Source organism: Rosa rugosa, chromosome 2, assembly GCF_958449725.1.
Source record: "Rosa rugosa chromosome 2, drRosRugo1.1, whole genome shotgun sequence".
In the NCBI taxonomy this organism is placed as follows: domain Eukaryota; kingdom Viridiplantae; phylum Streptophyta; class Magnoliopsida; order Rosales; family Rosaceae; genus Rosa; species Rosa rugosa.
Window position 1 is genome coordinate 34,417,624 of NC_084821.1, and position 21,673 is coordinate 34,439,296.

Below are 21,673 nucleotides of genomic sequence, written 5' to 3' on the forward strand. Positions count from 1 at the left end.
ATCATTGTGTCATCGTGTTCATCACACATCTTTGCATCATATGCACTTTGTATGCTATCACAACCACATACATTTTCGACTTATGCGTCGTATGTCAACATTACATAATACGTGCATACACACAATGTGTAACATGCATCTCATATAAACATTTATGCACCTTGATGCATTTGACTCAAATGTCACTTAGATTGCCCTAGCGCAATCAATATGCTTTTTGTACACTCTTATCTTATTTGCAGGTACTAGCGTGATGAGGGCCCCGTGGCACCAACCTACCCGTAAAGTCCCTTCTTGCTTACGGAGTTGGGGGACTAGTATGGGTATGGCGTTCAACAGGGTCGTCACTCATACTTGGCAGCATCATATTTAAATTCCCCAACCAAGAAGCGCCTCTTACTCGGGGACTTGTTGATATCACTTATACCACATACCGCCAAGCATAAGCAACGACCTCTTAGGTGGGCCCCGCGATATGGTTAGTCCCGCCTACGACATGCATCCGGTAGTCCGACACCCGAGCTACCTCGCTATGGTGGAGGTCGGCCGGTACCTCGTAGGGAGGCCACCCTCCTATGATCTCCAAGAGGCTTCAAGAGAAGCAAATATGTGTATTATGTCTCACATTGGAAATGTAGAATAGAATGGGACTTCCTTTAGCTATAAAGGGAAGTCCTCCCCTTCTTAGATGGGGATGGGATCCATGATCCCCACACTTGTATCACTATAAAGGTCACTTGACCTCACTCATAGTAAAATATCTAAGTGGACGTAGCCTTGCCTCAAGGGCAAGGTGAACCACTATACATGTTTGTCTCTCTCTCTCTACCTTGCCTCATACTTAGTTCTCGTTCCGTATTCTCACACAGAAACACACATACATACAGGTACCGTAGAATTTCCCGTAGTTGCATGTACTGGCCGGTTTTGGCCAAAAAAAACAAAAAGACGTTGGTGTATGGTACTTCTATTCAAGTCAAATTCTAGTTTTACTCTTTCTTTTTTTTGCTTTGGGAACACATGTTAATATATTATTAGGTCATCTTACTATTCTTCTTCTTCTTCTCTGACTGCCATCTTAATCTATTTAGTTAAGCAATTGCCGTGAATTTTACGTGATAATTACATGTGGATAATTATATATTCATTCTATCACTTACAGTGGTCCATCTAAATTAAGAAGGCATAGTTCATTATGTTTTTTAATGAGAGAGGACAAATCCAATCCCCCAAATTTATTTTAAAAAAAACAAAGACAAAGTGATTATCTAAAAGGTTTAGTTCATTCTTATTTGTAAACCTAATTCATTGAGAAGATCGACTAGCTAGCTTTGAAGTTTTTGCAGGCATCTAAAAACATACGAATCATCTAAAAATTTATGAGCTAGCTAGACATTGGAATGTGTGATTACTCCGTTTATGCTAAATATATACTTTAGCTGCTAATTTAGAAGATCTTGGCATTATTAATTAAGACTTCGTGTCATCATCTTTTTCTACTTTGTGATCTTCTACTAACGGCTAGTTTTATGAACACCGTACTCCTATTTTGCAGAAATGTTACCCGGAGCAGCGCTTATCCTTCTATCCGTTGCATCTTATTATTTTCCATCTTAATATATGCTGCCGTGTTTTATTTCCTTCCATTAATATTGTATACTTTCATTGACATTTGTTATGGTAAGCTGGATCATCTTGTAATTTCAAATCTGCGCTCCAATCTGTATATATGCAAAAATTGACAACCTAAACCTACCACAAACATATAAGCATGGCTCAGCCTCGAAGAACATGACAGTACAACCAAATCACCCAGTGGCACAAGGCTTCATTCTCAAGCTAATGTTGTTCTCTTCCATTGCATCTGATCATATTCATGCATGCAGCCAAACTGAGCACACTTCTCTCTTGTCGTTTGCCCTCACTCTGTCTTCTCCTTCCTTAATTGGACTTCTAGTAATTGTTGATATTGGGAAGGCATTACTTGTAATCGAGATGGTTGGGTCACCCAATTGCAGTTACCCTCCAAAGGGCTCAAACTGAAAGGAGGTATTTTTCCCTCATCCTCACTTGCAAATCTCACACATCTCACTCACTCTCTCACACAATTCCCTTTCAGGTTCTCTAGATCAAACTGAACTATTCTTGTCCTTGAATGATCACGAAATCCTAGATTTGAACTCGATCTTCTCTCACACTATTCGATTCTCTTTGGAGAGTTGCCATTTTCTCCCCTATCCAGTAATATCCGGATGGTGGATTTTTCCAGCAATGACTTCCATGGTGCAATTTCTGTTAAGAATATTCTGTAATTAATATTGTAATTATGTGTATTTTTAATTAGGAGATTATTTTTAATTAGGAGATTATTTGTAATATTCCTTGTATCCCTAACTTATAGGGATTTACTTGTTGTACAAGAACCTAGTTTGTATATAATCTTCTAGTATCAATGAGAATATTATTCTACCTCAAATATTTTTCTTTCATGGTATCAGAGCAGGCCTAAAAACCCTAGCTCTCATTTTATTTGCGCCGCACCACTTGCTGCGTTATCTTTTTCATCATCTTCTCATGGCTTGTGCTTCCAAGTTTGCTTTGTCACCAGTTCCCCCTAATAAGTGGATTATCGATAGTGGAGCGACCAATCATATTATTAACTCACCAAAGTTGTTCGCAAGTAGTCAGAAGAATACTTCACTGCCACCAGTTTCTTTGCCTAGTGGTGCCAAGGCTCATATTTCCATGAATAGGTCAATTAAAATCAATGATGCTTTTTTTCGAGATGTTCTGTGTGTGCCTTCATTTGATGTCAATCTTTTTTCTATTGGAAGAACTATAGATGACTTACATTGCTCGGTAACTTTTTTTCCATCTTGGTGTATTTTGCAGGACTTGGCTTCGAGGACGATAATTGGTGTGGGTAAGCGACGAGGAGACCTTTATTATCTTGTGGCTCTAGCTTCCATCTCCCCATCCAAACACCCTTTTGCTTCTCACCTTACCATCTCTTCCGACCTTTGGCATCGCCGTGTGGGGCATCCTTCTCCTGCCTGTTTACAATATATAGCCAATGAGTCGCTTCATTTTCATTTCAATTCCAACAGTAAGTGTGAAATTTGTCCTTTGGCTAAACAAACTCGCCAACCTTTTCCTTCTAGTTCAATATCAACTTCTCGATGTTTTTCTCTTATACATTGTGATATTTGGGGATGACATAAAACCCCTTCACTCAATGGCGCTCATTATTTATTAACTATTGTGGATGATTTTTCTCGTCTTACATGGGTTTTCTTAATGGGCCATAAGAGTGAAACACGACCTTTGCTTCGAAAATTTTTTGCTTATGTCAAAACTCAATTTCAGACTCATGTTCAACAAATACGTACTGATAACGGGGCAGAATTTCTTTCTTTACAAGATTTTTTTCTTGAACAAGGGGTTATTTTTCAACATTCTTGCGTTTACACACCCCAACAAAATGGTGTTGTTGAACGCAAACATAGACATCTTCTAGAAACTGCTAGGGCCCTCCGCTTCCAATCTCACTTGCCAATTGATTTTTGGGGGGAATGTGTTCTTACCGCTGCCTACACAATTAATCGACTTCCTACACTTTTATTGAATAAGAAAACCCCATTTGAAGTTCTTTATCATAAGCCTCCTGACTATTCTCGAATGCATGTTTTTGGATGTGTTGCTTTTGCTACTTCTGTTCACCCAGCTTCAAAATTTGCTCCACGAGCTCAAAAATGCATTTTTCTTGGGTATCCAATGGGCCAAAAAGCTTATAAGCTCTACAATCTAGAAACAAAGAAAATTTTTACCAATAGGGATGTTCTTTTTCTTGAAGATACCTTTCATTTTCCTCCCCAAACTCAATCTCCTTTTTCTTCTTCTGATCCCGTGTTACCTAACCCAGTCCCAGATTTGCAACCATCATCTTCCTCTGATGTACCTACGTCTCACTCTCCACCGTTTTCTGTCGCACACGCGCCCGATTCAATGACTGAACCGGCGCCTGAAGCGCCTATACCTGAGCCTGACCCGGTGCTTGACCCCGCTCCTGAACCCACACCTGAACCCTTATCTGAACCCGCGCTCCGCCGATCCCAACGTTCCCGTGCGCCTAACACTCGTCTCCGTGATTATGTCTGCTCGCAGGTGATTCTGCCACCACACCATTTATCATCTCCTCCGCCAAGTCCTCCACCAGGTACGCGTTACCCGCTTTGTAATTTCATCTCTTATCAACGGTACTCACCGTCCCATCTTTCTTATGTTGCTTCCATCAGCAGGGCTGAGGAGCCCTCTTCTTATGCAGATGCAGCCTTTGATCCTAAATGGCAGCAAGCAATGGACGATGAACTTGCCGCTCTCACTGCCAACAACACTTGGACACTCGTCCCACTTCCTCCTGGCAAACGTCCTATTGCTTGCAGATGGGTCTATCAAATTAAATATAATGCTGATGATTCTATTGAGAGGTATAAAGCTCGCCTTGTTGCCAAGGGCTTCACTCAAGCTGTTGGGATTGATTATCATGATACTTTTTCACCCACAGCAAAGATGATTAATGTCTGCTGTCTCCTTGCCATTGCTGCTTGTCAAGGTTGGTCTCTTCACCAGCTTGACGTTAATAATGCTTTTCTTAATGGTGATTTGCAAGAAGAGCTGTACATGTCTCCTCCTCCAGGTCTACGGCGACAGGGGGAGAATTATGTGTGTCGCCTTAACAAGTCCTTATATGGTTTGAAGCAAGCCTCTCGTCAATGGTTTGCCAAGTTTACAGAAGCAATTCTTGCTGCCGGATTCACTCAATCAAAGGCTGACTATTCTCTTTTTGTTCAAAAGGTTGGTAATTCCCTCACAGTATTATTAATTTATGTTGATGACATCCTCATTACTGGGAACAACCTTGACTCCATTAAAGCTCTCAAACAATTTCTTCACACCCGCTTTCGCATCAAAGATTTGGGTGAACTTAAATACTTCCTTGGACTTGAGATTGCTCGTTCAAAAAAAGGGCATTTATATATCTCAACGCAAGTATGCTTTAGAAATTATCAAGGACACTGGATTTTTGGGTGTAAAGCCAATTGATTTTCCCATGGAAGAAGCCAAATTATCAAATAAAGGTGAGCTACTTAAGGATCCGGCTGCATATAGACGTTTGGTTGGACCGCTTATATATCTTACAATCACAAGACCCGACATTACCTATTCTGTTCATGTTCTTAGTAGATTCATGCATGAGCCGCGTCAACCTCATATGGCTGCTGCACTTCGAGTTGTCAGATATTTGAAATCCTCTCCTGGCCAAGGTTTGCTTTTAAGTTCCAATAGCAATTTGAATTTGAGGGCTTTTTTGTGATTCAGATTGGGCGGGTTGTCCAATTACTCGTCGGCCTACTACTGGCTATTGTGTTTTCTTAGGAGATTCTTTGATCTCATGGCGTACCAAAAGACAAAAGACGGTCTCATTGTCTAGTGCCGAGGCCGAGTATAGAGCAATGGCTGGTACATGTTGTGAACTCACTTGGCTACAATATTTGTTTGCTGATTTGCATATGCCTATTTCTAGACCTGCTATTTTGCATTGTGATAATCAAGCAGCTCTACACATAGCCGCAAACCCAGTTTTTCATGAGAGAACACGTCATATTGAAATGGATTGTCATTTTATTCGAGACAAGATATTGAATGGTTCAGTCAGCACCAGATACGTTGGTTCTTTACAACAGTTAGCAGATATATTCACAAAGGCATTGGGCAAAGACAAGTTCAAAGCCTTGTTATGCAAGTTGTGAGTGCTTGATATTCACTCTCCAACTTGAGGGGGAGTGTTAAGAAGATTCTGTAATTAATATTGTAATTATGTGTATTTTTAATTAGGAGATTATTTGTAATATTCCTTGTATCCCTAACTTGTAGGGATTTACTTGTTGTACAAGAACCTAGTTTGTATATAATCTTCTAGTATCAATGAGAATATTATTCTACCTCAAATATTTTTCTTTCAATTTCATCACCATTCTTCCAACAAGCTTGGAATTTGACTAGTTTCAATGTCAGCAACAACACCTTTTCTTGTTCAATCCCATCCTCTATTTGTCTTCGTTTTTTTTCCTTGTTACGACGATTGGATTTTTCCTTCAATAATTTCAATTGGATTTTTCCTTCAATAATTTCAATGGTAGTGTTCCTCATGGACTCGAGAAGTGTTCCAAACTACAATTTTTCGAGCTGGTTACAATTACCTCTCAAGATTACTTCAAGAAGAAATGTATAATGCTACCGCACTTGAAGACATTTCACTAGCTCGGAATTCATTATCTGGAGCCATTAATGATGAAATTGTCAACCTGACTAACCTCACAATCCTTGACCTCTACTATAACAAATTTACTAGCGTCCTCCCTCTCCATATTGGGAAGCGCTCAGTTAAAACACATATTCTTAGATTTCAATTATCTTGAAGGTTCATTTCCCCTATCTTTGATGAATTGCACGAACCTTGTAGAACTTCGTATGGGATCCAACAACTTGGAAGGCCATATTTTCATGCTTAATTTCTTTAGGCTTGGTCAACTTAGTAAACTTGAAATACAGAAAAATAACTTCTCTGGTATCTTGCCAAGAAGCCTATACTCATGCAAGTCCTTGAAAGCAATTCGTCTGAGCTATAATAATCTAGAGGTTCAAATACACCCTGAAATTCTGTCCTTGAAATACTTGTCCTTCCTCTCACTTGGTTGGAACAAACGTTTGACCAATGTGACAAGGGCAATGAAGATACTGATGGATTGCAAACATCACGTAGTGCTTTCCTTGGCATCTAGTTTTCTAGGTGAGGAACTGCCGAATGATGTTGAAATGGTGGATTTTAATGGATTTCAAAATCTTCGAGTTTTAGATTTGAGTTCATGTAACCTTGGTGGTAAAATTCTTTCATGGCTATCGAAGCTCAAAAAGTTACAGGTCTTGGATCTGAATCACAACAGAATCATTAGCTCAATTGCAAGTTGGCTGGGGACTCTTCCAAGGCTGCATTCTATAAACATGCAATTCAACCAACTTTCTGGAGAATTTCCAAAGGAATTGTGCACACTACCTATGTTAGTATCTAAACAAACTGCAGCTCAAGTAGATCGTACTTCTATTGAACTGCCTATCTACCACCATCCTAGTGTTGATGCAACACCTTTACAGTACAATTATATATTTTATACCCCATTTATATTCCTAGAAAACAATAGGGAAAATATCACAAATGGTCACTAAATTATAATCCATTCGACACTTAACTCACTGTATTTTCAACAATATCACTTAACTCACTCACTTTTACATCTGTCTTTCACTCACTACCAGAAAAAAAAGTCATTTACGGCCCACAATGTGCGCCATAAATGACATTTTACAGCCCACAAATGTAGGCCGTAAATGGACATGTCGTAAAAGACAATCGTTATTTACGTAAAAGAGAGGTACATTTACAATGTGTCACAATGTGCGTCGTAAATGAGTCAAAAGTGTGCCGTAAAAGAGGGGTACATTTACAGCACACATACCATGCACGCCGTAAATGAGTTACAATGTGCGTCGTAAATAAGTCAAAAGTGTGCCGTATGATACGCTAAAAGCAAGCGCATAATTTAACCCTGAAATGTCATTAGTAGCATAGAATAAATAGGGATCGTTCTATTCCGGGGATTGAGGGTACACCTGTCATTATCAAACAAATAAACAATTAAAATTAAAACAAAGTATAATATTCACACACATATACACTATTTACGATTTCAAAAGGGGATTTTGGTTTTTGGTTTTTCGAAAATAAACTAAGTTAATAAAACGATTAAAATGCAAAAACATAAAATTATAAATGGGATGTGAGAACAAAGATCAAAGTCGAAACTCATGATTAAAATTGATTCAAGTTCATCATTGTTCATCATAGTCATGCAAGAGGAATTGATCATGTGAAACGTTCAAAGCAAACAATTTCCCATATTTTACTTTCAATGCTAATTAATCTAAGTGAAAGCACATAGACTAATCCTATCAAACATGCATTCAAGCCCTAGAAAGCTAGTCAATCATACATGTCTAACGCATTAAGCATCTAGAAAGGCTATCAATTCAAATGTGCAACTTAGTATGAAAAAGTCCACCTAATTGCAATCTTCTTTGATTAAATTCGGTTTTTGTACAAAACCTTTACTACTTATTGATTCAAGAACACAAAACCAAAAAGTTGATTCATGTTCTTAAATTCGTAGCACCAATTATATAAAAACCCTAAAAGTTTCGAACCCTTTAAGATTAACATACAAAAGATTTCTATCATGCAAATTTAATCAAACACTCACACATAAGCAACCATAAATCGCAAAATATGAATCTGAAAATTAACAATTAATCATAAAATTTCAGAAACCAAAACTTGTTCAAACATATGTGTCAACTAGGGCATAACCAACGAAAATACAAAACAAAGTTACAAGGGAGAATCGAATTACACCAAGAGATGGAGATGGTGATGAACGAAAAGGTGATGTGGTCTCTTGAATTTCGAAAGGAATCTTCAAGGTGGAGGATGGATGGTGTTCACGGCTTGTCTTCTTCTTCCTTGGCCTTGCTTTGCACTTCGTGGTTGCCCTAGAGGATGGAGAAGAGCACGGCTAGGCTAGAGAGTTTTCTGAATTTTTCTCAAAGTGTAAATTGTATGGGGAGAGGAACCTTTTGCGTTGAGAAGAGTAGAGAATATATAGGGGACGGCAACTTGGTCTCCAAGGCCGTGTAAACCCTAAGAATCCTCACGGCAACAATGTGCTAACTCCACATAATTTCCTCCAATAGAATCTTGCCAAGTCAGCCCTATGAGGTGTTCCAACCAATCACAAAATTCTCCTTTAATTCTCTAAATAATCTTGGCCGAAATTCTTGAGATAATTTCTGATTTTCTGCTTTTAAATTCGGCCAAAACTCTTTAGGGAATGTAGGAATGTATCTAGACTCCTTTTTGGCCGTTTCTTGGTCTCCACACTTTGGCTTTCCTTAAAACTCTCCCCTAGAATCTCTCTTTGCCGAATTCTCTAGGGTTTCTTCATGAATATCACGGCAACTTCCTCCTTTTCCTCTTGGCTTGGACGGCAAAAGATATTCTAGGGTTTATCTCTTGATGTATTTCCATAAAAATAGCCCTAGAAAATCTCCCTTTTAATTTCTGATTTTTGGACGCCACTTCCTTGTTTCTCTCTTCATTTTGGACGGCAAAACTCCCCTAGGGTTTATTCCATGCGTCACAAACCCTAATCCCTTGGGCCTTGATGGGCCATGATCCATTTTGCCGAAAATCCACTTCATTCTTGAGAGTTCTTGGGCCACGTTGCTTCATCTTCAAGCCTTCATATTTTCCAACGCAAAACACTTCATTTCTTTCATTTCTTTTCATAGTTGCGTTGGAAACTTCATTGGTAAGCTCTCCTCCAGTTCGCAGGGTTTCCTGGTTGCACTAGGAAAGCTTGTTTCGTCATTTCTGCTCAATTGTGTGAACCGTTATCTCTCATATTTGTTCGTCTTGATGTTCGCAGACTCCTCTTTCCATTCGTGCGTTCATTTCCACTTTTTAGCTCGGAGGTCCTGAAAATAGAAACTAGTATGAGAAATAGAAACTTTCCTAATTTGAAAAATAGAAACTTACTAAAAAATGAAAAATAGAAAGTTACTAAAAATGAAAAATAGAAACTTGCCAGAAATGAGAAATGAAAACTACAAGAATAGAAACTTTCTAAAAATGGAAAATAGAAACTAAGAAAAATGGAAACTTTCTACAAATAGGAACTTTCCCAATCAAAGAATGGAAACTTTCCTAAACAGAGTTTTACTAAGGAAACGGCGCAAGAAATGTAAGGAAATGCAGTTAAAACGTCGCATTAAAATGCTCCTATCACCGTAAAAGAGGGGTACATTTACGGCACACATACCATGCACGCCGTAAATGAGGGATGAAAAAATAAAAATAAAAATTTAAAAATATTAAACCAAAAATCCACAATTTATATATTATTTCATGTTTCTATATTTTTGTTAGTAAATAAACTTCATTTTTATAATTATTGTACATCATGCAAATTTTTTTGGATACAATCTTATAAAATTTGCTTACAAGCAAAGAAAAATCCATAGAAACAAAAAGAAACCTTCACAACTACTTTAATCCATACAGCAATATATGGCACCTTATTCTCTCAAGAAGTCTTGGACTCTTCCTAGCAGTCCTAATAAAGCAGTGCTTTAGCAGTTCCTTGGCACTTGCACGCTGAGAAGAAAGAAAGCAAACAAAAAAGAGTGATAATAAGAAAATGTGTAGAAATCATTAAACAAGAAATTGGAAGGTCATAATAAAAAACAGAGAGATAGATCCGCATCTTGTCTCATTGTTTTTATTGGATACGCATATCCTATAAGAGCCACATACATGACAAGGATTATCTGGAGAGCATATTATATAAGTGATCACTGTTCCGAACTGAACTGCAATAACCTCTATCCATATATGACTTTAGCATTTCCAACAAGGAATACGTATTCATCGGTCATGACCCACTTCCAAGTTCATCGGTAATGACTTTAAAGAAGCAATTGGCATGAGCGAAGATATACAAATCTTAGTCTATCACTCTATCCTAAGAAAAATTCAGAAAAACAATTACTCATGTATTTTCGGTACGCAGAAGTCCATGAGGGATGGGCATTGCCCTTTTTCATGTTGAATATATATAGCAAGTCGAGAGGAGGATGTTGCCAACCACCTTGAACTCCCACTTTTGGAATATCTTTTGAAAATCCGTCCAGGAAAATTATCTTCATCATCTTGATGGTTTCACTTCCTAGAACAAGCTTCCCCTATGGTGAAAATCTGGTAACCAATGACTCAAGACATACCTAGAACTGTAGCAGAACAGTAATACAGTTAAACTCAAGACATACCTATAAATTGATATTGACAGCCAGTGTTAATCATGGAGTTGTTCAATACACTCTCTTTTGGAGTTGTTCAGTCCAGTAATATTATCTTTAAGTAACCATGGCATAATCATTCCCAAGGCCCTAGGATTTTGTCTAACAAGCAGAAAGAATATACTTGGTCCAAATAAATCTCCCTGATGCAGAAAAGAAAACGAAGAACAAACAATAATAGGAAGGAAGAATCTCCTTTTACCTTGTCCCTCAAATTTACCAACACTAAATGGTTGTCAGTTCCACCAGAGACAAGATCATAGCCCTTCTCTAGCAAGCTCTGCATGTTCAGAGGGCATAAAGCTATAAGAGAAAACTAGTGAGACATATACTTTCAAAACAATAATGGAAAGTATTGTGTGCATTTTAGATGGCAAAAATACTCATGAGAGCTTAATTAGAACCAACTAAACGAAAAGTATTGCTAATTAGCATAAATGTGTTGGAAAGGTGATGATCACAGACCTCTGCAAATTTTGCGGAATTACTGAGAACTTGCTCTTGGTAAGCTTTGAACTCTGGAGTTGTGGCCTCGTGGGGCTATGACCCCCTTCCTGAAGAAGATCATAGCCCCACGAGGGCCACGAAGTGACTTATGAGTTGTGGTTGTAACAATATCTGCATACTCAAAAGGAGATGGAATAACACCTGCCGCAACCAATCCACTGATGTGTGCCATATCAGCTAACAAAATAGCTTTCTGCTTATCACAGACCTGACAACAACACAAGAAAAATATCTCACTTAAGGATGGAGTATTATAGGTGTTTCATGATCATTGCCACAATGGCGAACCTCAAGCGAAAGATTACCTTGCGTATGCGTGCATAGTCGTACAAGTGTGCATAAGCACTGGCACAAGCAACTATTAATTTGGGTCTGAATAGTGTGGCACTTTTCTCCAACTGCAGATATATTTTGGTGGCATAGGTCAGCCCTCAACAAACAAAGATTAAGATTTGAAGGAAAGTAAAAGAGTGGAAGTAGCTCTTGGCAAAAAGCAGGGCACTTATCCATGCAAAGAAATAGTTTCGATATATTACATTACTGTCACATGGTGGTGATTCCTTACAAAAGCAGGGACTTGAAAGCCAAATATTTAGGCAAACATGTACCCAAAAAAACACAGAAAAAACAAGACAAATTCAAGTTTGTCCAAAGGCCAAGGCTAAATAAAGATTATGTTCCTGGTTCTAGTAATATTCCAAAGATTAACAAGTCATGACAATTAATACTGTCGATTATTACCGGCATCTACATCATTATATACATATTTTATTAATATAATCTGCATAACAATAAACCAGACAACAACCTCTCACATCCTATTGAATGAAAGCAAGTCAGATGGAGAAGCATGCCATGATGATACAAAGTCTGACTTTCCAATCCTTAGAATAAAGAAGTTAGAGAAAGGAGAAAGGGTAAGCACTGTACCTGATCATAGTCAATGTAACCAGTGGTTTCATCCAATCTGTATGGCATTGTCTTGAAGAATATCGAGACAGCAGATATCTTTTTGGTGTCAGTCTGAAAATAATAAAAAATATTAAAAAAATTTATCACACAGTAGCATTTTGGTTTATGTATTATTATCAACCAAAAAGATATGCCACATGGTTGCTTGAAAATGTCTTGGAAACTATAATATAAGGCTTCTATATAGAAGGCTAATTATGCACCAACTGATAAGAGCTTTGTCTAAGCTTCTTAAGGATGGGATTGCCTACTGTCATCTATGCTTTCTGTTCTTTTGCTATACAATTTTAAGTCAGAAAATTCCTGCAACCTACGAATTTAATTCAACAGCTCAGCACCCATCAAGGTTCAATCTTTATTAAGTAGACAAAACTACTCCTGAATCCTCTTACGTAACAAACTAACTTAAAACACATTACAAAAACTAGAACTCCATTAATATCCTCAATCTTTCTGCAAATCAGTTAATATCCTGCATCTGTTCATGGAAATATCTTTAATCTGGCATCTGCATGGACAACTAATACATTGTTATATCTTTCTCCAAGTCGTATGTGAACATTAACAGGTGAGACCACAGACAGTGTAATTTACTTTCCGTGCCAAAATTTAATTGTTGGGAAGCACGCCGAAAATATAGGGAAGTTTAGTCGGCGTGCTTCTCATCCTGCATATATAGGGAAGTTTAATTGTTGGCCGAAAATATTAGCGGGCTCTCAAAATTTTATTCATAGTCTTTTGCGGCGCGCGTATATGAAGCATGCTGTAAAAGATTTTTTTCATTTACGGCGCACATGAGAAGCACGTCGTAAATGACAAAAAAGTGAAGTCTTTTACAGCGCACAAAAAAACATGTCGTAAATATAATTTGTAATTTACGGCACACACGAGAAGCACGCCGTAAATGACCAAAAAGTGAAGTCTTTTACGGCGCACAAAAAAAAAACGCCATAAATGATACTCTTTTACGGCGCGCATATCATGACACTGTTGTTAATTCTATTGTTAAAAGCCATTAAAATTGGGGGTATATTTGTCTAAACACTAAAAAAATACATTTCTAACTTAGAAAAAAGATGAAAAATATTTATTTTCAAATTATATTTAAATTAAAATAAAATTCTTTTTTATTAGAAATTTCAGAAACTAAAAAAAAATTGAAATTAACTTAAAAATGTATTTTAAGCGTTTTGACAAATATACACTTAATTTTAGCGACTTCTAATGATAGAATTAACGGCAATGAGTTAAGTGAAAGACGCATGTAAAAGTGAGTGAGTTATATATTATTGAAAATACAGTGAGTTAAGTGTCGAATAGTCATAACTCAGTGACTATTTGTGATTTTTTGCCAAAACAATAACCTACATGAGAATATACCTATTGAAATTGGCCAATTGCAGCTCCTCAAAGTGCCAAATCTTAGCAACAACAACCTCTCAGGTAATATTCCAGACCAGTTATCTTACCTCAAGGATGTGGAGGTATTGGATCTCTCCATGAACCATTTGTCTCAAAACGGCTGGCGCCTTCCCAGCAATTTAGATTGTACTCATAAATTGTACTTTTCAGTTTTAGTACCCCTGGCGCCTTCTAAACCACCCCATTCATCCCCTTACTTGTAGTAATCTGTGTTGGAAAACCCAGCCATCCGCTGCAATTCGATTGATTGATAGAGCAGCGTGAGAATTGAAGGGATTGAATGCAAGGCTATGCATCTTCGAATTCGACCCATTCGTTTTTCAAGGTTTCGCTTTTTACTCTTTCCTCCTCCATCATCATTATTGTGATTTTTTTTTTTTGGCTGCTGGTTTGAATTTCTTGTGGCTTTTGTGCGATTTAGGATGTAGTCAATTGGAGAATCAAGTGAGGTTTTGTGAATTGCGCTTTGCTGCCTAAGCTAGAAAACATGGAATTAATATTCAAAGGCAACTATACATAATATGAGAGCAAGGACTACTTGCTCAGGTAAATTACCTATATACTAAAGCTCCTATACTGTTCTTAAGCACTGTTCATATCAACAGTCAAATGATGCTTTGGTTTTCAAAGTTTATTTGCCAGATTTGGGATTTTGAATTGTTGATTTGATGTCATCGTAGGTTGCTGGGGTGGGAAGGAGAAGAGGAGAGATTCAAGATTGTGGTGGACTTTGGGGGAGGGTTTAGGTTTGTTTCCGGAGAGGTGGATTCGAAAATTTTGATCGAGTTTGGGGGATAGCTTTCAGCCCAGTACTCACTGCCCATCTTTTCTTCTGCTATTTCCAATCAAAACCCGTTTCAGAGAGAGTCGAGCAGACAAGGTAGCCTTCGAAAAACCCTACCATCGATCGCTTATTTTGATTCAAATCACTATCGCTATCATTATTATTGGGTTTTGATTTTTCGGATTCTTTTCATTTGCTGCGGCTTTATCTTCAATCTGTTTTGAGGGATTTGATTGTGTGTGGAGCTCTGTTTGGTTAGTGGCTAAGTGAAGGAACAGGAAAAATGAAATCTTCATTATGGGTTTTGATTTAATTTCGATGATATGTAATAGAGGAATGGAAAAGAAATTTATTTGAAGTTCTTGTGTTTGGTTTTGTAAATTCCATGGTCTGCTTTCTGTGATATTGAAATTGATACTCTGCTCATACTTACCTGTCTCTCTACCACACTTAAATTTTTGGCGATGTTTATCTTTGGTTATTATTCTGTGCCTTTTGTAGTTCTTGCACATTTGATTTCATTTGATGTTTTGGTGTACTTCTTTCCCCATTTCAGTTTTCTTCAATTGTGAGGAACTATTTGTGATTGAAAGAACACTTTTTTACCATCTGTGATCTGTAATTATAGGAAGGTTACTAAACAAAATTGTTAGCTGGCTAGATACATAACATATTGTTTGCAGAGAAAAATAGAGGTATACATAATCCATTATCCAAAACCTTTATCAATCTGCACACAAATGGTGACTATTGTTATTTTCCCAGGTTAGAGAGTTTGTCATCAAACACAAGTTTTATATTTCTTTTTTATGCATCTGAACACCGTAGAATGATATTCTAAGAACATGCCAACCACTGGGATTTTGGATGCTAAAGCTTTCCAATTTGTTCTTCTTCTGCTCTTCTTCATGTTCTTCGTTCTGCTTTTTTCATTAGATAAAAACTAGAAAGAAAGCAAATAGATGACAAAAAACCACAAACCAAAACCGTTATCAATGTGCACACAAATGGTGACTATTGTTATTCGTCCAGGTTACAGAGTTTGTCATCAAACACAAGTTTTATATGTCTGTATGCTAGGAATTCCTTGGGATGAATGTTCATAGACAATAAGCTTCTCATTTCCCTTTAATCAATAATCTGCAAGTCCAACCAAGTGGCGGACTGTAGTAAGCATAACAATCAAATGCTATATTATTGTTCTTCAGGTTTATGCGTAATTTAAATCTTTACGTGTATATTGGATTCTATGTAATTGTGATAGTTTGCTACTACATCCCATTCTGGAATTCTGGTTTTCCTAATAAAAATGGCCGGGAATGTGTTTTTGTTTAGATGTATGCAATTGGGCTTGATTCCATAAAGAAGACAGTTTTAAGCTTTAGTACAGGTTATTTCTGCAATTGAATTTTAATTCTGATGGATGTTCTAAGATATTTCGTGCTAAATAGGTCTTTCTCAGTTTTCTCTCATCTGTGTTTGGTTTCCTCTTTTCTGAGAAAGCTTCATAGGTACAAACATTCTTCTTCTTATATTATCATACAAATGAAAGCTTAATGTTGAAAGCACCTTAATAAAACTTAATCAAATAACCATTTTAAATTTGTTAATTCTTTGTACTATCAAAAAGATGCTCATCGGTTTTCTGTTTTGATTGTAGTAATATAACAGTGTTTGCATCTGCTAGGGATTTCAACAAACAGGAACAGTAGTTAACCGTACTGCTTTGGTTTCTAATTTTTGGAGCCAGTTCATTCAGGTACAGAATCATGTACAAAATCCACTTGCTCTAGAAGTAGTAAACATCTTACAACCAAAAAAGAGAGAAGGCAGGAACATCTCTTTTTAGTTATTCCTGATTTTATTATGATTTTTATGTAGGTGTTGAAACACGGGAACAATATACATTGCTCAACTTTGCAGCTTGCTTCTGTGAGTACTTTGACCTCCAATTTGTAATTTGAGATGAAGTATCATTAAAACCAGTTCATCATCTTTTAGTATAAATGTGTAATTTCAAGGTTATATTTGCCTGCCTTTATTGTCTTTAGACTGAAGGAATGGCATGATCTCAACTACAGTGAGTGAATTTATGGTTTACAAAGTTTATGTGCCATATTTAATATGAAATTTCGGAGTTTGATGTAAGATGTCTGATATCGATTTGATGTAAGATGTCTGATTTTGATTGTAGACCATTGGGGTAGGAAAAAGAAGAGGAAAGATTGCTGCTAGAATTTTGATCAAGTTTGCGAGAAAGCTTTCAATAGAAGAAGAGGTATGTGTTTGATTTGGGTTTTGTGAAAATTGGGTCTTTTTTCAGTGTCTACATTTTAAAACTTTGCGTTCGATATGTGCTAGCGTTTGCTTAGCTAGCTAGCTGTTTCATCATTTGCTAATAAGTATTTGTTCGGTGATCGAGAAATGTACGTAATGTTGTCGTTCTAATAATAATTCAGAGGTTTTGATTGATTATTTGAATGTATTGACATATTTGGAACTCTGGTATTAGATGTTGGAGCACTAATTAAGCAGGGGTTTGTTTTTGCATGTTTCGTTGTTGGAACTCATGGGTCATGACTTGACTTGCTATGATATGTGATATCTGGTGAACAGATAGGTAGCAACAGGCGAAGGAACAGTAAACTATAGTCATGCGGAGAATTAATACATTCCTTGAAAACAAAGATTCGTAGTCATCAAAGCATCATTAACAACTTCTACTATTTTAGTTCCTCTCTATAAATATATAATATGTTTAGAATAATATCCAACCATTGCTGCATCATCAATGTACAAATAGGTCAGATTGAATGTTATTTTGGATAATCACCAGTGATCTAATTTGTCAGATTCCTTGAATATCTGCTTTAGTGGCAGATCTTGGAGAGGAAGCATCAACACAAATCTGCTCATTTAGATACAGCTTTTGTTAGAATAGATTCCTGTGTCATGTATTTGGTCAGTTTAATTCAACAAATCGTTATCCAAGTATAATTGAAGATTTAATGTAGTATTTCAGATTTTGATTGCAGATCATCGGGGTGGGAAGAAGAAGAAGAGAGGTCCAAGATTTTGGTCGACTTTCGGAGCAAGGTTTGGGTTTGTTTCGGAAGAGGTTGCTGCTAGAATTTTGATCGAGTTTGAGAGGAAGCTTTCAATAGGTATGTGTTTGATTTGGGTTTTTTTTTTCATTATTGAAAATTTAACTTTAGTCCTTGTTTGCTTAATTAATACTGGTACATATATTAAAAAAAAATTTCTTCCCCAAATTCAAGATAAGGCCTTGTATTGCCTCCGCCCGTAGCATCAACTCTTTTCTGCAATCAGCTAAACAGTTCCACTATCAAAAAATCATCTCCAACAGCAATGGGGAACCCAGATACATGGCGTTGCCAGAATTGCGGCAATGTGGGGCTGGAAGATGGCGATGATGGCTTCTTCTATTGCACCCAGTGCAACTCACAAGCCGAGGACTTCATGGACACCGGCGTGGCGGATGAGGACTTCCTCGACCAGACTGGCAACCCATTTGGAGGCCTCTACTCTGCTCGTCACACCCGTCGCATTAACAGCTCTGTTGTCAAACCAGAGCCCCTCTCTGAACCCTTAGACGACTTGTCACCTCATTATCAGCTGTTTAGTCAAAGCCAAGCCAAAACAAAAGATCAGGATCCTGTAGGGCTCGAGGATTTTTCATTTGATGGGACAAAGAATGAGGACTATTACGGATGGATTAGGCTTAGGTATGTGATGGGATTGCAACGGATGATTGAGCTCCAATGTGAGTCTTTGGTCACGGAGTTAAAGGTAAATCCCTTGATATGTGGTTTGGCTGGGACCATTTGGCTCCGCTTCTTGGCTGGGACTCAGGTTTTCAATGATGATTGTGCTGACCAGATCTTTGACTTCAATGAGTCTGAGATCCGCCAACAAGGTTTTTCTTCAAGAACTAAGCTAATTATGTTACTTGACTTCATTTTTCTTGTTTTGGAGCTTGATTCTTTAAGTAATACTCAGTTCACTTAAACAAGAGCTTAATTGTTGTGCCCAAATATGAATTCTAGGATCAGTTAATTCTGATTGGCCAAGAAAGAAAACAATTAGTTAATTCTCATTTTAAGGCTCAATGTCAGTGCTAGTATGATAAAGAGTTCTTAGTCTGCTTTAGTTTTTTGTTTAAACTTAGATAAATTTAGATCTCATTCATGCTTGAGGCAGAGTTCCCTTTGTATAGTTACTGTCAGATTTTTATGATTATTGACTTTTATTTCAGGAGAACCACCTGAAAAATTGAAGATGCTTTCTAGAAGCCATGCACAACATCATGCAAAGTATGACCCTCAAGCAGTGAAGGCGTGGTTTAGGTCCTTGAAGAAGATTATACCACTATCTTATACTCTAGCTGTTTCTTTTCTGGCTTGTCATCTTGCCAGGGAAGCAGTACTGCCAACCGACATGGTAAAATGGTCCCGAGAAGGTAAGCTCCCATATTTTGCTGCTTTTCTTCAAATTGAAAATGATCTGAAACAGTTTGGACAGCCTTCACGTGCCTGCCCAATAAGTTCAAGCTTGATGTTTAGGCCTTCTGAATCAGTTCCAGTGCAGAAGCTAGAATCACTAGCAGCATCTGTTGCTGGGTCCATAGGCTTGGACTTACCTCCGGTCAATTTCTATGCTATCGCTTCCCGCTTTCTAGATAAGTTATCTCTTCCAGTCGAAAAGATTCTCCCTCATGCGTGCCGCATATATGAGTGGTCAATGCCTCCAGAGTTATGGTTATCTACAAATGAGTTGAGGCTTCCAACTCGTGTTTGTGTGATGTCAATACTGATTGTAGCTGTGAGAATTCTTTATAATATTCATGGTTTTGGAGAATGGGAAAGAAGTTTGTCCAGTCGTCATGCTTCATCTTCCACTTCTAACAATTGTGGAGATGAGGACCCCAGATCCAGTTGCGAAATGAAGGATGATGCTGATAAGGATTCAGATGCTCTGCCTCACAGTAAAGATGATTCGGATACAAACTTTGTTAGAAACTTATCGCGTGCACATAACTCTAAGTTGGATACTGCAGAACTTTTGGCCAATCTTGAAGCAAGATATAATGAAATTGCTGATGACTATGGTAAATATGTTGGAGTGGTTTATTGTTGAAAATGATGATGCAATTTGTGGCAGATTTTCGTGATGTTTATATATCAATAGTACATATACTTTCTATCTTCCCCTACTTAATCATGAAGTTTTAAATTCACTTGTCTTGACAGAATATTGCAAGGACTTGCCAACATATCTCCAGTTCTGCAAGGATACAGTCTTTGCTAGATCAGAACCATCGCGTAAGGATGCCAAGGAAGAAAAGTTAATTGAATCTTTATGGAACTTCTATCAAAGTGGAAAGGTAATATGTAGCTTGCTTGGAGTTTTGATATTTTCTTATCGAAACATAGGCTCCGATTGATTAGATAAATTTTTGGTTTATTCAGCTTAAAATAATTCTTTATGCATGCTTTTAATTTACATTCTGTTAAAATTTCTTCATAAAAGAGCTTCGGTACCATGTAATTAGCATAGTAAAACAGAATAAATGTCTCTGTTCAGCACAATTAACAAGGCTGAATTTGCAAAGATGCTGCAAACTGTGCAACTAGCTTTGATAGAATCGCCAAACTAAATGGAAAGTTTTCATTTGTTTGTAATTTTGAAGGGAAACTGAAGATGGTGAGGAGGGTCAGATATTCTTCTTCAATATTAACAACATATGATATTACGTATATATATAGGACGCGTACCTAGTAGCAGTACAACATATTAATATCATTTAACACATTTTGTTGGTTACAGGATTCTGATACAGCAGTGGAACAAGTATTGCATTGTGGTAGAACTGATGACCAGAAAAGACCGAGGTATAATGAAGAATGCACTAGTAGTAGTCCATCTAGAGAAAAGAAGCTTAGGACGCCATCCTCCGATGACGAAACTTCTCTCGCAGATGACCGTAAGAGGGGCCAAAATGGTGCTCATTTTGGTCAGAACTCAGAAGTGAATGACCAAGAGTTAGCTGAGACTTTCAAAGATGAAGCCATTAATAGAATGAAATTAGACATGGAGGAGAAGAGGTTCTGTTATATTCCACCAAGGGTGAACCTCAAAAGATTTGATTACCTTCACTATGTGAGGAAGCAGGATGAAGGTGCCTACACTTACGTTGCACATGCTGACTACTACATACTGCTTCGTGCTTGCTCTAGAGTTGCCCAAGTCGAAACTCGGTGTATGCACATTGGGGTGTTGAGCTTTGAGAGGAGACTGGCTTGGTTGGAGAAGAGAATCGACCACTGCTTGCACTTGACCCCTCCTATTGTATCATGTGATTATTGTACTGACATGGTTCCTGAGAACACTACTGATACAGAAACTATTGTTGAGGAATCGATTGGACTTTCAAATTTGAATATATGAGTTTATTTATTTTTTCCTTCTTTTTGCAAGGCTATCAGGCATATTTTGAACATTAGCAACTTTAAATGTTAGAAAGGCTTATGAAATGCAATGTGGTTCAATGAGATGACAGTATGGTTTTACCCGTACCTGACATGTTTTGTTATAAAAATTAGGAAATTGAAATGTAAAATTCAATCTCACATCGTATTATTGATATTCTATGACTGCATTGATCTGATATTCTATATCTGTCAATGCATGAACCAGGCATCGCGTAAGGACTAAATCTAATTAGTCAGCTGCTCCCTATCCACAATGTCTTTAAGGAATTTTCTTTAGAAAAGAAACAAACTCGATCTGTTGAGACATTCTCTTTTCTTTCTTGCATGTTGTGTTCATGCTAGGATGCCTGATGACAAGTTGTACGAAGAAGACAACGTGAAGCGAGTTAAACTGTGAGTAACACCACTACGGCGAGCATCATGAAACAAAGGACCAGGAAGATGCGTA

The 21,673-nt window shown here is 37.5% G+C and overlaps 2 protein-coding genes across 11 annotated transcripts; one reads left to right on the forward strand and one right to left on the reverse strand.

Annotated features, from left to right (window-relative positions):
• Positions 1 to 10,941: 10,941 nt before the first annotated feature.
• LOC133730669 (serine hydroxymethyltransferase, mitochondrial-like) lies at positions 10,942 to 15,225 on the reverse strand. Its single transcript, XM_062158219.1, has 5 exons — positions 15,147 to 15,225; positions 12,466 to 12,698; positions 11,841 to 11,933; positions 11,494 to 11,743; positions 10,942 to 11,308 (listed from the first exon to the last, which is right to left on the reverse strand). Exons 1-4 carry the CDS (start codon positions 15,223 to 15,225, stop codon positions 11,513 to 11,515), a joined length of 636 nt encoding a protein of 211 aa, XP_062014203.1. The 3' UTR covers positions 10,942 to 11,308; positions 11,494 to 11,512.
• LOC133732289 (TATA box-binding protein-associated factor RNA polymerase I subunit B-like) lies at positions 13,975 to 21,193 on the forward strand. Of its 10 annotated transcripts, XM_062159810.1 has the most exons (12): positions 13,975 to 14,254; positions 14,351 to 14,475; positions 14,610 to 14,809; positions 16,374 to 16,472; positions 16,595 to 16,645; positions 16,908 to 16,991; positions 17,736 to 17,877; positions 17,992 to 18,650; positions 18,990 to 19,193; positions 19,311 to 19,841; positions 19,984 to 20,117; positions 20,561 to 21,193. In XM_062159810.1, the coding sequence occupies exons 8-12, from the start codon at positions 18,083 to 18,085 to the stop codon at positions 21,179 to 21,181; spliced, it is 2,058 nt and encodes a 685-aa protein (XP_062015794.1). In that variant the 5' UTR covers positions 13,975 to 14,254; positions 14,351 to 14,475; positions 14,610 to 14,809; positions 16,374 to 16,472; positions 16,595 to 16,645; positions 16,908 to 16,991; positions 17,736 to 17,877; positions 17,992 to 18,082; the 3' UTR covers positions 21,182 to 21,193. The 10 variants fall into 10 exon arrangements, with proteins under 10 accessions (XP_062015794.1, XP_062015787.1, XP_062015789.1 ...); XM_062159803.1 differs by having other exon boundaries at positions 13,977 to 14,254; positions 18,990 to 19,841; XM_062159805.1 differs by having other exon boundaries at positions 13,977 to 14,254; positions 17,997 to 18,650; positions 18,990 to 19,841.
• The last annotated feature ends 480 nt before the right edge of the window (positions 21,194 to 21,673 follow it).

Bases quoted from the DNA above. Each gene is read 5' to 3' on its own strand.
- LOC133730669 (XM_062158219.1), bottom strand. From the start codon at position 15,225: ATGTGCAAGAACTACAAAAGGCACAGAATAATAACCAAAGATAAACAT. The intron at 12,699-15,146 runs GTAAGTATGAGC...GTGCATAATTAG, and splicing joins TAAGTGTGGTAGAGAGACAG to CCTTCTATATAGAAGCCTTA. The intron at 11,934-12,465 runs GTACAGTGCTTA...ATATATCTGCAG, and splicing joins GTTACATTGACTATGATCAG to TTGGAGAAAAGTGCCACACT.
- LOC133732289 (XM_062159803.1), top strand. From the start codon at position 18,083: ATGGGGAACCCAGATACATGGCGTTGCCAGAATTGCGGCAATGTGGGG. The intron at 19,842-19,983 runs GTAAATATGTTG...TTGTCTTGACAG, and splicing joins TGAAATTGCTGATGACTATG to AATATTGCAAGGACTTGCCA. The intron at 20,118-20,560 runs GTAATATGTAGC...TGTTGGTTACAG, and splicing joins ACTTCTATCAAAGTGGAAAG to GATTCTGATACAGCAGTGGA.